Source organism: Oncorhynchus nerka, linkage group LG5, assembly GCF_034236695.1.
Source record: "Oncorhynchus nerka isolate Pitt River linkage group LG5, Oner_Uvic_2.0, whole genome shotgun sequence".
In the NCBI taxonomy this organism is placed as follows: domain Eukaryota; kingdom Metazoa; phylum Chordata; class Actinopteri; order Salmoniformes; family Salmonidae; genus Oncorhynchus; species Oncorhynchus nerka.
Genome location: NC_088400.1, coordinates 20,934,299 through 20,945,330, shown reverse-complemented (window position 1 = coordinate 20,945,330; position 11,032 = coordinate 20,934,299). Strand labels below are relative to the sequence as shown.

General features: G+C 50.1%; 2 protein-coding genes across 2 annotated transcripts; one reads left to right on the top strand and one right to left on the bottom strand.

The window, feature by feature from the left end:
- The first annotated feature begins 508 nt into the window (after positions 1-508).
- Positions 509-2,829, top strand: LOC115129216 (tetratricopeptide repeat protein 9C-like). Its single transcript, XM_029659329.2, has 4 exons — positions 509-640; positions 1,404-1,753; positions 1,887-2,069; positions 2,286-2,829. Exons 2-4 carry the CDS (start codon positions 1,408-1,410, stop codon positions 2,426-2,428), a joined length of 672 nt encoding a protein of 223 aa, XP_029515189.1. The 5' UTR covers positions 509-640; positions 1,404-1,407; the 3' UTR covers positions 2,429-2,829.
- Positions 2,830-6,919: 4,090 nt separating this feature from the next.
- Positions 6,920-10,536, bottom strand: LOC115129194 (dapper homolog 2-like). The gene has a single exon (XM_065018445.1). The coding sequence runs from the start codon at positions 9,935-9,937 to the stop codon at positions 7,361-7,363; it is 2,577 nt and encodes an 858-aa protein (XP_064874517.1). The 5' UTR covers positions 9,938-10,536; the 3' UTR covers positions 6,920-7,360.
- Between the last annotated feature and the right edge of the window lie 496 nt (positions 10,537-11,032).

The following is an 11,032-nucleotide window of genomic DNA, read 5'->3' as shown; positions in this document are numbered from 1 at the left end:
TTGACTCAATCAACTGAGTGGTACTTTTTAATCAATCATTATCCATAATAGCGACAAATATGTTTGTTTTTTAGTTATGTAAGATGCATGGGACAGAATGTACGCCAGGTTCGAAAGGGGGGTACAAAGCCGACCCCCACCTCTTGTCATTTAAAGTCGGTCAGTTGGACAACATTAATCCGATCAACCTTCCTAACAATGGACCATTGCAAAAGTCTGTCCTATAAATCATTTATAGGATTATGTCATATAAATAAGACATACTGCAGCCTAGGTCATCTACAATTTATGAATTATTTTATTTGATCCAAACAAACTTCTACAAACTTCTAGGACTCTTCATTAATTCACCAAAGACATAAACATTACACCATTTTACTTTACAGTATTGATGAACGCTCTTTCATTGATGGATGCATCACATAGTAATGTCCATGTTACTACAGCAGGTGGCGCTAAAAAAACAATCAAATCAGTTCCGTTGCAGTCAAATAGGTTGGGTTACTCTCACCACAGAAGAAGAAAAAGCAGGAAGTGCCTGTCTGAACACCAATGTTGTGATTGTTTGGATGTGCTCTAGCTAGGTGGACAAGTTCAAATATTTTATTTGTCTTTTGTGTAAAGATCAATAGACTGTAAGGTGAGTCGCTATTACAATTTTTTATAACGGTCAACATATGACCATGTCAATTGGAAGTTACTTTGCATCTTGTTCACTCACATGCGTGTCTATCGCGCAAGCTAGCATAAAAAAACACGTTTTTTCTTGTTAGCTCGTACTGGACCTAGGTAGGACACTCCATATAACGTCTTAGTGAATAAGTTGAAATGACTAGCTAGTTTTTATTTTACAATATATTGTGATTGACATCAAGGGAAGGTTTCAGATTTCAGGGCAATAGCACCTCCAGTTCTTTACTCATAAGAAATGACACGTTTTATTGGTCACATACACATATTTAGCAGATGATATTGCGGGTGTAGCGAAATACTTGTGGCCCTAGCTCCAACAGCGCAGGAACGTTAGTATCTAACAGTTCACAAAAGTACACACAAATCTCAAAGTAAACGATAGAATTAAGAAATATATAAATATTAGGACGAGCAATTTCGGAGTGGCAGTGAGTAGAATACAGTATATACATATGAAGTGAGTAAAACATGATGTAAAAATTATTAAAGTGAACAATGTTCCATGTCTATGTACATAGGGCAGCAGTCTCTAAGGTGCAGGGTTGAGTAACTGGGTGGTAGCCGGCTAGTGACATTGGCTGACATTGGCTAAGTTTTGTCTTAAGATTTAGTGTTGGGTGTGTACCACCCAAGTAACACAACAATGTGTCTAGTCATCTAATATCATGTCTTCTCGTGTACTTCTGTTTCCATCTCCACTGGCCATAAAGTACCATGGCGAGTCCAGAGCCATCAGGTGGTGAGATTATGGAGCTGGGGGCCGGGGCTGCAGTGGCAAGCTGTTCAGGCTCTTCTACCAGTCCTGGCCCCTCAGGTGCCAAAGTAGACTCCCAGCTCCAAGATGCTATCCACCTAAAAATGGAGGGGAACAAATTCTACAAAGAGAAAAACCTTCGGTCTGCCATTGGACGTTACCACCGTTCGTTGCTCATTCTGCGTAGTTTAGACTCTGATGTCACTGCGGCAGTGAAGGGGTTTGGTCCTGAGGCTCCTGTACTCACCCCAGGACAGGAAGAACTACTTAGGAACACACAGGTCGACTGCTACAACAATTTAGCAGGTATTACAGGCCTCGATACGTGGCATGCAGTAAATAACCCTTTTAAAGTCATGTATAATGCTGAACACAATGAACAATCCCCCCTCTTTCTTGACTGACTTTTCTCCCTTTTCTGTCTCACCCCCTTTCTTAGCCTGTCTGTTGCAGAGAGAATGTGTAGACTACACGCGTGTCCAGGAGTACAGCTTGCGGGTGTTGCAGTGGCGTCCGGGTGACATCAAGGCCCTGTACAGAGCAGGAGTGGCCTCTCTGCAGCTGGGAAACGCACAGAGTGCCAAGCAATACCTCACTCAGGCCAGCAAAGGACAACCCAATGGTAGCTCAGCTTTTTGACCGCTCTCCCTACCACAGCCTTTGAGTAAAACAAAACAGTTTATTGATGTGTTGTGAGGGCGTGTTATAGGAATACTTTTCTATTCCCCAACAGAATGAAGTAGATCACAATATATTGTATTATTTTTGTGTCTATATGCTATTCCCATTCCCCTAATGTTGACTGAAATTTGAATAACTTTATTTGTCACTGTAACAGACACAAATGTGAGGATGCACCTGCAGCAAGCGGAGGATAGGCTGAGCACAGAGTACCAGAAGGAGAAGGCTCTGTACCGAGGCATGTTCTCCTCCAGTCAGAGAGCAGGGGAGGGGGCCAGCGGAGGAGTCACCCAGAAATAAGTTCCCATCAGGAGGGATGTTCTGTTGTTTTGACCCTGAGGATTGAGAAGAGCACTGGAGGAGAAAGAGGAAACAAACCTAGACTGGACACCTAAGAAGAGCTACAGCATGTTAGAGGGAATCGGCCTAAGGAAGGCTAGTTGGCTAATATTGATCACATAATATATTGATCACATAATGAGTAGATATTTGCCTGATGACCAACAGGAAGCTACGTCGTTGGAGGCTCAAAAGGGTTGAAGGTCAAAGTGAGGGTGCTAAAGAGACTGTTTTGTGCACTGTTCAAACTCAAAGTCCTATTATGCCTTCTGAATGTGGTTGTTTCTGGTCTAATGATCAGTCCTGTTACTTTTTGTGTACAAAATGTTTTGATTCAACTTAATAAATATTTTTTGATATGACAGCGGTACACTGGCGTTACTACTGCTGCGGTATACTGGTGTTACTACTGCTGCGGTACACTGGTGTTACTACTGCTGCGGTATACTGGCGTTACTACTGCTGCGGTACACTGGCGTTACTACTGCTGCGGTATACTGGTGTTACTACTGCTGCGGTACACTGGCGTTACTGCTGCGGTACACTGGCGTTACTACTGCTGCGGTACACTGGTGTTACTAATGCTGCGGTACACTGGCGTTACTGGTGCGGTACACTGGCGTTACTACTGCTGCGGTATACTGGTGTTTTGTTACCTTGTGTTCTAGTCATGTCTGTGGTGGTGATGCTGTTGTTACCTTGTGTTCTAGTCATGTCTGTGGTGGTGATGCTGTTGTTACCTTGTGTTCTAGTCATGTCTGTGGTGGTGACTACTGCTGCGGTACACTGGCGTTACTGCTCCGGTATACTGGTGTTACTACTGCTGCGGTACACTGGTGTTACTACTGCTGCGGTACACTGGTGTTACTACTGCTGCGGTACACTGGTGTTACTACTGCTGCGGTATACTGGTGTTACTACTGCTGCGGTACACTGGTGTTACTACTGCTGCGGTATACTGGTGTTACTACTGCTGCTGCGGTACACTGGCGTTACTGGTGCGGTACACTGGCGTTACTACTGCTGCGGTACACTGGCGTTACTACTGCTGCGGTACACTGGCGTTACTGGTGCGGTACACTGGCGTTACTACTGGTGCGGTACACTGGTGTTACTACTGCTGCGGTACACTGGTGTTACTACTGCTGCGGTACACTGGTGTTACTACTGCTGCGGTATACTGGTGTTACTACTGCTGCGGTATACTGGCGTTACTACTGCTGCGGTATACTGGCGTTACTACTGCTGCGGTATACTGGTGTTACTACTGCTGCGGTACACTGGCGTTACTACTGCTGCGGTATACTGGTGTTACTACTGCTGCGGTACACTGGTGTTACTACTGCTGCGGTATACTGGTGTTACTACTGCTGCGGTACACTGGTGTTACTACTGCTGCGGTACACTGGTGTTACTACTGCTGCGGTACACTGGTGTTACTACTGCTGCGGTATACTGGTGTTACTACTGCTGCAGTACACTGGCGTTACTGGTGCGGTACACTGGTGTTACTACTGCTGCGGTATACTGGTGTTACTACTGCTGCGGTACACTGGTGTTACTACTGCTGCGGTATACTGGTGTTACTACTGCTGCGGTATACTGGTGTTACTACTGCTGCGGTATACTGGTGTTACTACTGCTGCGGTATACTGGTGTTACTACTGCTGCGGTACACTGGTGTTACTACTGCTGCGGTACACTGGCGTTACTACTGCTGTGGTATACTGGCGTTACTGGTGCGGTACACTGGTGTTACTACTGCTGCGGTACACTGGCGTTACTGGTGCGGTACACTGGCGTTACTACTGCTGCGGCACACTGGCGTTACTACTGCTGCGGTACACTGGTGTTACTACTGCTGCGGTATACTGGTATTACTACTGCTGCGGTATACTGGTGTTACTACTGCTGCGGTATACTGGTGTTACTACTGCTGCGGTATACTGGTGTTACTACTGCTGCGGTATACTGGTGTTACTACTGCTGCGGTACACTGGTGTTACTACTGCTGCGGTATACTGGTGTTACTACTGCTGCGGTACACTGGTGTTACTACTGGTGCGGTACATTGGTGTTACTACTGGTGCGGTACACTGGTGTTACTACTGCTGCGGTATACTGGTGTTACTACTGCTGCGGTATACTGGTGTTACTACTGGTGCGGTACACTGGTGTTACTACTGGTGCGGTACACTGGTGTTACTACTGGTGCGGTACACTGGTGTTACTACTGCTGCGGTACACTGGCGTTACTACTGCTGCGGTATACTGGCGTTACTACTGCTGCGGTATACTGGCGTTACTACTGCTGCGGTACACTGGCGTTACTACTGCTGCGGTACACTGGCGTTACTACTGCTGCGGTACACTGGCGTTACTACTGCTGCGGTATACTGGTCTTACTACTGCTGCGGTACACTGGCGTTACTACTGCTGCGGTACACTGGCGTTACTACTGCTGCGGTATACTGGTCTTACTACTGCTGCGGTATACTGGCGTTACTACTGCTGCGGCACACTGGTGTTACTACTGCTGCGGTACACTGGTGTTACTACTGCTGCGGTATACTGGTGTTACTACTGCTGCGGTATACTGGTGTTACTACTGCTGCGGTATACTGGCGTTACTACTGCTGCGGAATACTGGCGTTACTACTGCTGCTGGTGTTACTACTGTTGCGGTATACTGCGTTACTACTGTATACTGGTGTTACTGGTGCGGTACACTGGCGTTACTGGTGCGGTACACTGGCGTTACTACTGCTGCGGTATACTGGTGTTACTACTGCTGCGGTACACTGACGTTACTACTGCTGCGGTATACTGGGAACACTGGCGTTACTGCTGCGGTATACTGGTGTTACTACTGCTGCGGTACACTGGTGTTACTACTGTTGCGGTATACTGGTGTTACTACTGCTGCGGTATACTGGCGTTACTACTGCTGCGGTACACTGGTGTTACTACTGCTGCGGTATACTGGTGTTACTACTGCTGCGGTACACTGGTGTTACTACTGCTGCGGTACACTGGTGTTACTACTGCTGTGGTATACTGGCGTTACTACTGCTGCGGTATACTGGCGTTACTACTGCTGCGGTATACTGGTGTTACTGGTGCGGTACACTGGCGTTACTGGTGCGGTACACTGGCGTTACTACTGCTGCGGTATACTGGTGTTACTACTGCTGCGGTACACTGACGTTACTACTGCTGCGGTACACTGGTGTTACTACTGCTGCGGTACACTGGCGTTACTGCTGCGGTATACTGGTGTTACTACTGCTGCGGTACACTGGTGTTACTACTGCTGCGGTACACTGGTGTTACTACTGCTGCGGTACACTGGCGTTACTACTGCTGTGGTATACTGGCGTTACTGGTGCGGTACACTGGCGTTACTACTGCTGCGGTACACTGGCGTTACTGGTGCGGTACACTGGCGTTACTACTGCTGCGGTATACTGGTGTTACTACTGCTGCGGTATACTGGTGTTACTACTGCTGCGGTATACTGGTATTACTACTGCTGCGGTATACTGGTGTTACTACTGCTGCGGTATACTGGTGTTACTACTGCTGCGGTATATTGTTACTACTGCTGCGGTATACTGGTGTTACTACTGCTGCGGTACACTGGTGTTACTACTGCTGCGGTATACTGGTGTTACTACTGCTGCGGTACACTGGTGTTACTACTGGTGCGGTACACTGGTGTTACTACTGCTGCGGTATACTGGTGTTACTACTGCTGCGGTATACTGGTGTTACTACTGCTGCGGTATACTGGTGTTACTACTGCTGCGGTATACTGGTGTTACTACTGCTGCGGTATACTGGTGTTACTACTGGTGCGGTACACTGGTGTTACTACTGGTGTTACTACTGGTGCGGTACACTGGTGTTACTACTGCTGCGGTACACTGGTGTTACTACTGCTGCGGTATACTGGTGTTACTACTGCTGCGGTATACTGGCGTTACTACTGCTGCGGTATACTGGCGTTACTACTGCTGCGGTACACTGGGCTGGTGTTACTACTGCTACACTGGTGTTACACTGGCGTTACTACTGCGGTACACTGGTGTTACACTGGCGGTTACTACTGCTGCGGTATACTGGCGTTACTACTGCTGCGGTACACTGGTGTTACTACTGCTGCGGTACACTGGCGTTACTACTGCTGCGGTATACTGGTGTTACTACTGCTGCGGTACACTGGTGTTACTACTGCTGCGGTACACTGGTGTTACTACTGCTGCGGTACACTGGTGTTACTACTGCTGCGGTACACTGGTGTTACTACTGCTGCGGTACACTGGCGTCACGGCAGCGGTACACTGGCGTCACTGCAGCGGTACACTGGCGTCACTGCAGCGGTACACTGGCGTCACTGCAGCGAGGTGGATGGAAGAATTCAGAGTCAAATAAGTTGTATTAGTTGCCTTTTATTAATAATCCAAGATACACACATTTGTTTCAAATAACATTTTATTCTTAATGATTACTTTACTGATATCCATTTCAAAGTCCTGAGCACAATATTCATTTATACAACATTTTGTTTGCTGATTTTGGTCTTTATAGCCAATATGATTGTACTTCAAAGGCAACATACAGTGTGTAAACTTCTATTTGATATACACTCCGAGAGGAGAACAAGCTCAGACTACCGATAGCTGTGACCGTCCACAGAGCTGTCACAGAGCTGCATGCAAAGGGGACCACTCACACAGACACACAGTCACTCACAGTCACATAGTACTACTGAGAGTCAAGTTCAACAGAATCAAGTTTAGAAAGGGAAAACATTGGCACATCCTTATCAGCCAAAATACAACTGCCTGAAAATTGACTAACTTAGTGGCAAAAACACTTTCTGTGATTTTCTCACTTCCTTGACGTCTTGTGTTTCAAACTGAGAGACCTCACTGAGCTAAACACCCTTCTACTCAGGTCCCTCAGCGAGCGTGAGCGTGTGAGGGGTGCCCTACTTGGAGGGGATGGAGAGAACGATGGGGAGGAGAGAGGAGGAGAGATGGAGGGACAGCTATCCTCTAGGCTCTGAGAGCTAGAGAGGTGGAAGAGGCTGGCAGTAGAGGACAAGCACTTTTCTTCTTCTGCTCTTCCTCCAAACACCAACGGACGAACCCCCTCCACACTGAGCTCCATGCCTCTGCCGATGTCCAGGGAGGAGGTCCACTGTGCCCCCCTCAGATGCTCCTTTTTTAGGGCTCGAGGATCCAGCACTTCCCCCTGGGACTCACTGCGGAACAGAGCCTGTCTGGACAGCCTCAGGCTGGAGCTACGCTTGTCCCAGCCACCACCACCACCCTTCCCTTTGCGTTTTGAGGCACTGCTCTCTTTCTGTCCCCTCTCTGTCTCTTTGTTGGCCTGCTGCTTCTCCTTTTGGTAATTTTCCTTCTTTCTCCTGATCCCCTCTCTCTTCCACCTCTCCTTGTTCTCCTCCTCAGCTTCTTTCCCCCATGAATGCCCTTCGAAGTCCCTCCAGAGTTTGTCTGCCCCCTTCTTTGGCGTCTGGGCCGTGTCGTGACTGCCTTCCTCTCCCCAATTGCTGCTGTAGCACCTCTGTTTCCTGTGGAAGCTGCTCACCGTCGATGCCCTCACCAACTCCCTGGACACATGCTTCCCCTGGTAGAGCCCCTCCCCATCCATCCTCTTCCATCCTTCTCCCTCCCCATCTACCCTCCATCTACCCCCTCCACCCCCTGCACACTGCCGTAGCGACCCCCCTCTGGGCCGGATGCCGCCCCCTTGTGGTGAGCTGCTGTCACTGATGCGAGGCAGGGAGCACTGGAATGGGTCATCCCGCCGGAACACAGAGAATGGAGTAGTGGCGAGGGGGGAGGGCTGGAGAGGGCGGGGTGGGGAGTGTACCCTGGGGTGGTCATGAGACGAGGGGGAGGAGGGGTCGGATGGGGAAGGGGTTTGTTGGCAGTGGAAGGTATGTGTGTGGTGGTGGGTGACATGATGATGGGTAGATGGATGGGTTGAGGTGGACTGGTAAGGGTGATTGGGGCTACTGGAATGGGAACTGGAGGAGTTGGTGACACTGAGGGACAGATGGATCGGCCTCTGGGGGTCGAGGTCAGTCTCGTTACTGGCGTGGAGGTGGCGGACACTGGAATAATCATGATGATGAGACTGGTGGTCATTCCGGGCTGTCTGGCGGGAGGAAGGGGAGGAGCTTTGGCCTTTAAACTCTGACCCCTGACCTTTTCTCTCGGTGTCGCTCTGGAAGCAGTCAACATCCAGCTCCACACCCTGCTCCATCAGCCCCACCACCACAGCCCGGGGCAGGCCAGAGAGACGGGAGATCTCCCCCACCATCGCTGAGTCCTCGCTGAGCTTACTCGGGCTGGCGTCCGGGGCATTGACGCTGGGTTGGCTCCTTGTCACTTTCCCTGGTGAAGAATCCAATCTACTCCAGTCCAGTGAGCGGGAGAATTCTAGACCTGACCCAGCCCCTGACCCGGTGACCTCCAGAGAGCTCCGGTGATTGAGGTTGGAGGGACAGGTTGAGATGCGTGGCCTCACCCTCAGGGCAGGGGTGGGAGTGGCGGCGCTGGAGAGGGAGGAGGTGGAAGGAGAGGGGGAGGCAGTGGGGGTAGCATGGTCACTCCTTAATACACCACTAGTGCTAATACCTTCCTTGGAGTTTGAGTCTAAACCCAGGTTTTTGTTCAGATTGGGGCTGAGGTTGAGACTGAGGTTGAGATGGAGGTTGATTTTGAGATCTTCTCCTGTCGCTGAGGGCAGGTGGCCCAGGTTAATGGAGTTCCTACTGGCCTTCTTACTGATACTGCTGAGGCTGACCCGTGCAGAGTTTCCCAGAAAAGACTTGCAGGGCGTCACACTGCCCCCTGTCAGGTTGGAGGGGGTACTGCGGTTCTCAAAGGCCGACAGCGACTGAGTGGAGCCGTGGCCAGGGGTTCTGGGGCCCCTGTGGGAGCCTTGCCTGGGGATGGAGGTAAGGGTGGTGTCAGGGGGGGCAATCCGGCTTCGGTACTGGCGAGCCAGCCTGGTGATGTACTGCTCCAGCTGGGTGAAGGTGGAGGGCTGAGGAGGCTGGGGGGGCCGGAAGAGGGGAGTGGACTGAGATTCTTCAGCCTGGGTAGAGGAGTCCGGACTCGGCGAGAGGCGAGAGGAGGGAGAGGGGTCCTGACTGTAGGTGAAGAGGGGGCTCTGGAGGGCCACGGCATGGAGGGGGCTGGGGTACGGGTACACCTCCTTGGTCCTCCGGGACACCAGGTCAGAACAGAACCTGGGGTCGAGTTGGGGTCGGAGGTCAGGCAGCGGGAGGAGGGAGCCAGCATGGGGGTCGCCCAGGCTGGCGCACAGGTCAGACAGGAAGAAAAGGCTGTTCATTTCCAGGTCAACTGGGATCAAAGGACGAGAGACAGAAAGTTGATGAATGTCAGTCAGCTTATGAAGAAGCAAAAGCATTTATCTAGGACTATGGTCCCAGGACTCCCTGGAAAGCAGTGACATTTATCTAGGACTATGTTTCCAGGACTCTCTGGAAAACAGTGACATTTATCTCGGACTATGTTCACAGGACTCTGGAAAACAGTAACATTTATCTAGGACCATGGTCCCAGGACTCCCTGTAAAACAGTAACATTTATCTAGGACCATGGTCCCAGGACTCCCTGTAAAACAGTAACATTTATCTAGGACCATGGTCCCAGGACTCCCTGTAAAACAGTGACAATTATGTCTGAATGGCCTCTACTGGTTAAATACAGATGAACTGTACTGAGGAGTGAGTGCATTTATATTTATCTGACCCGTAGACACTGGTCTCCTATCAGTGATCTCTGTGGTCTCCTCAATGCTCTGAGTTCTTGGCTGCTGCGTGGCCTCCGGCCACTGGGTGTCTCTGTGGTCTGCAGAGAGAGCCCGCTGCTCCCACAGCCTGAAGGCTCCCCCTGAGGGTGGTCCTGGTCCAGCCCGGACTAGCCCACCTTTTACTGGACCCCCCTGGGCCAGGGATGCCTCACTGGACACAGAGTAGCAGGAGTCTGATAGGGAGCTGCCACTGACTGAATAAAAACCTACAGAAGGATGGAGGGTGGGAGAAATAAAGAGGGAGGAAGAGAGATGGGGAGCAAGAAAGGGAGAGAGAGTGTAGGCCCAGAGAGAGAGTGAGAAGGTGGTCACCAGAAAGAGTGATTAAGTGGTGTTAAGAAGATAACAAGAGAGGGGTAAATAAAGGAACAGGGAGAGGAGAGGGTTAATATTTAATATGGCTTTTCAACATGGTGTCTCTCAAAGTAAACAAAACTGTGTTATTGGCCAAAGCCAGGCCCAGGTTACAGAATGGGCATGCAGGGCTGGAGGTCAGGGCCCTTTCAGATAACATATGAACACATCACAAGCCCCCTGAAGGTACTGTAGGTGCCCCGGGGCCCCAGAATTGGTAGTCCGGCCTTGGCCAAAGCCCTATGGGTGTCACAGACCACCCCCAAATTACGCCCCCATGGTACGATCACACAACCACACAGCCCATTACCTGAGCTGGGCCTGGAGTAATAGTCC